This window comes from Myotis brandtii, unplaced genomic scaffold (assembly GCF_000412655.1).
Source record: "Myotis brandtii unplaced genomic scaffold, ASM41265v1 scaffold3725, whole genome shotgun sequence".
In the NCBI taxonomy this organism is placed as follows: domain Eukaryota; kingdom Metazoa; phylum Chordata; class Mammalia; order Chiroptera; family Vespertilionidae; genus Myotis; species Myotis brandtii.
In genome coordinates this window covers 42,597-46,415 of record NW_005364323.1, presented here as the reverse complement: position 1 = coordinate 46,415, position 3,819 = coordinate 42,597, and the positions used below count along the sequence as shown (strand labels likewise).

General features: G+C 45.8%; 1 protein-coding gene across 1 annotated transcript in view; it reads right to left on the bottom strand.

Moving 5' to 3' along the window:
- Positions 1-3,819, bottom strand: part of LOC106727121 (maestro heat-like repeat-containing protein family member 1) — a gene marked incomplete at its 3' end in the record, with an annotated part of 36,774 nt that overhangs the window by 14,323 nt on the left and 18,632 nt on the right. Inside the window, exons 2-4 of the mRNA XM_014544604.1 lie at positions 2,036-2,131; positions 1,406-1,484; positions 751-861 (exon numbers count right to left, since the gene is read on the bottom strand). Of these exons, the coding sequence (XP_014400090.1) occupies positions 751-861; positions 1,406-1,484; positions 2,036-2,131 (286 nt within the window). The remainder of the gene's footprint in view (positions 1-750; positions 862-1,405; positions 1,485-2,035; positions 2,132-3,819) is intronic.

Here is a 3,819-nt window from a genome sequence, read left to right as displayed (position 1 = left end):
CGGGGAGTGGGCCTAAGCCAGCAGGTGGTCATCCCCTGAGGGGTCCCAGACTGGGAGAGGGCACAGGCCGGGCTGAGGGACCCCCCTCCCCCCGAGTGCACAAATTTTTGTGCACCAGGCCTCTAGTCTTATATAAGTGTGTATTTTCTGTGCCTCGTACTGTGTTAGGCACACAGCAAAGTTTTGATGGACACTTGATTGGCGTTAAAACCTACGCTCCAAGATATGTTTTGTACTTTAATTCTCAATAAAAATGCCTAAAGGTAGGCAGGCATTAATGTTACCTACATTTTTATTTTTTATAATCCTCACCAAAGGATATGTTGTTTTTTATTTTATTGAAAGAGGGGAGAGAGAGAGAAAGAGAGAGAGAGAAACATCAATATGAGAGAGAAACATTGATCAATCGCCTCCCATATGCCCCTGATCGGGAAACACACCAGTGCCCTAGGTATGTGCCCTGACCGGGAATTGAACCCACAGTCTTGTGGTGTATATGACGACACTCCATCCAACTGAGCCACCCAGCCAAGGAACCTCCATTTTTCAAATGAGGAAATAGAGGTACAGACTAAAAGTGCAAACTACCCCAGTTTGCACAGCTAATAAGGGTCAAAACCAGGATTTGAACCCATTGAATTTATACCGAGTTTAAAACTGTGCTTTTAACTACTAAATGGGACTGTCTGCCAGAGCAAGGAGATGTTCTGAGCAAGAAGATCCCTAGGACCAGGCTGGGTTCCCACTCACATTCCTGGAACACATCTGTGAACGCTTGAAGGGCTGATTCCATCTTGGCTGGATCACTGGATTCCATGGCGGTTAGTAATAGGGATACCATCTGATCCTGGTATAACTTGGCTATTAGAGGGCATGAATAAAGGGAGTCAGGGGTATGTTTAAGTGGGAGGTGGTGTGTAGAAGTAAATCATGCTCACAGCAAACCATTGATGCCATGGGCTGGATAAATTAGGGTCTATTAGGTTGGAGAAAAGAAGCAGGAAGAAAGAGAGCCAGTGTTTGTCCAGCATTTACCATGTGCTGTGAATGTGGGCAGATGCTTTCCTGAGCTAGGCCTTTCCCTCCCCTGCCCCACCATGTGCTCTCCCAGTAGGTCAGAACCTCTTTCGTGACCATCAGGGCTCTAATCACAGTATCACCTTTCTGAGCTCAGGATCACCAAAGGAGAACGGGAAGCCAATCCCAGGGGAAGGGAGTGGTAACAAAAGGAATAAGGAAGGGAGAATGTCTATGCCCTTGGACATTCATTGAATTTCAGGAAAACTTTACATGGATTACTTTGCATCTTGTCTTAAGGAAAGAAGGCGGTCTTGGGAACCTAGCCTCCCATGGAGTACAAAGTCCCTGGGCCCATACCTGGGGTTAGGAAAATATGTGGACTTACCCAGGATGAAGAAAGCCCTCAGGACGAGGCTACGGTTCTCCACAGAGTGAGGGTCTGCTGGGTTCACTCGTTCACAAAGCTGTGGGGAGACCAAGGGCATCAGACCTGGGAGCACTGAAAAATCTGGGGCTCTGGGCATGGATGGAGAAACTGAGGTATGCAGCCAGAAAAAGTGCGGCACTTGTCCATAAGGAGAACGTGAAAATAGGACCCAGGAACACACCTACACAGCCCCAAAGAAAAGGAGACAGTGGCCAGCAAATATATGGACAGTAACACCTTTTAGCAAAATGTTCAATTATCCTCTTCCTCCTCTAGGCTACAACGCAGAAGGCCTGCCATTTCCCAAAGGCATAATGGGTCGGTTTGGACTCTGCCCTTAACCAGTTTAGAGGGAGCAACAATGGCCTCCACCCCCAGAAACATACAGAAATGTATTCAATTTACCTCATAGAGAATATCCACTCTGTGACCACAATCCAGGCAGGGAAGCCTGAGGTGTGTGCAGTTACGGTCACCATGAGAAAAGCCCAGGGCCGTGTGGAGGTTGTGACCTGCCCTGGGGTAACCATCACCTTCAAACAAGAGGGGAAGACCAAGCCCAGGATACCTGCAGCCTCCAGCACTCACCTGGAACAGCATGCCAGTAACGTTTTCCAGCTGGGATTCCAAGTTTATACCTCCGCAGCCGCTGAGCGCCAGAGCATCCAGGAGTTGGTAGATACACTGTGTGTGTAAGGACAGAGTCAGCCACTCAGCCAGCCCTTGCCACAGCCTCAAAGGAAAGCCTCTGTCCTCAGATCTCCTCTTAGAGGTGGCCCAATATCATAGTTCACACTGCCCTCTTGGACCTTTTCAAGAAGGCCCAGGGGCTAGTTTTTCCATAGCCAAATACACCCATGACCTGTTCTTTCACCTCACCCAAGAAGCTACACTTACTTTCAAATAACCTCATTATTTCACAGTAACTTTTAGAGCAACTCAACATGGCAGGTGTTGGCTGACTTCAAAGAAATAGGACAAAGAAATCATGGTCAAAGAAAGAACTGGTTCTATTTTCTGACTTTCAAAATTCAGAAAACCACGTTTTAAAGCCTAAATATCTATCCTTTACCTAGTGAATTGTATTGTTTTATGGGTTATTCTTCTCACTTGTATGAGAGGCTACAAATAGCCTTAGTTTCCACATGTTTAAACAGTCCATTTTATTTTTTTAAAAAACAGCTTTATAGATGTCCAATCCTATATAATATAAGGGTATTATGCAAATCGACCGAACAGCGGAACAACCGGTCATTATGACGTCCATTGACCATCCGGGGCAGCCACTCAATGCAGGACCTGCTCCCTGGAGGTCAGTGTGCTTCCACAGAGGAAGTGCTGCTCAGCCAGAGGCAGGGCTCATGGCTGCTTAGCGCAGCTGCAGTTGCAGGAGCCTCTCTTTCCTCCATGGCATGGAACATCCCCCAGGGGCTCCTGGACTGCGACAGGGTGAACGCCAGGTTGAGGGACCACGCCCCTCCCCCACTGAGGGCATGAATCTCATGCACTGGGCCTACAGTTGATATATAATACACTGCACATATTTAAAATATACTATTTAATAAATGTAAACACCCTTGAAACCATCTCCACAATTGAGATAATAAGCATATTCATCACCCCCAAAAGTTTCCTCTGGTCACTTTGTAACCCCTCTTGCCCTCCCTTCACAGCACTATTCCTATCCCCAGGCAACCACTGATCTGCTCTCTGTCACTATAAATCTCTCACATACTTTTTAAAAAAACTGCCAAACTGTTTTCCTAAATGGTTGTGCCAATTTACATTCTATCAGATGTATAGTGGCATCTCAATGTAATTTTTAATTTCCTAAATGATTTTTAGCAACTTTTCTGTGCTAATTCACTATCCCCATATCTACTCAATTTATTTTTGCCAATTTTTAAAATATTTTAAATTTGTTTTAGAGAGGATGGCAGGTGGGAGGGGGAAAAGGGAGAGGGAGGGAGGGAGGGAGGGAGAGAGAGAGAGAGAGGGAGAGAGAGAGAGAGAGAGAGAGAGACATCAATGTGAGTGAGAAATATCAATCAGTTGCTTTCCACATGTGCTCTGTCTGAACCTAGGATCAAACCAAAACCTGAATATGTACCCTGAAAGGGAATTAAACACACAACTTTTTGGTGTACAGGACAGTGCTCCAACCAACTGAGCCACATTGGACTGGGCAGTTTCTTAATTTTTTAAATTTCATTTTGAGAGTTCTTTATATTTTCTGGATACATCTACACTAATAAAAGAGAAGCATGGTAATTGGCGTACGACTGCTACCCTTTTCATTGGCTAATCAGTGAGTATATGCAAATTAACTGTCAGCCAAGATGGCGGCCGGCAGCCAGGCACTGAAGCGAGCA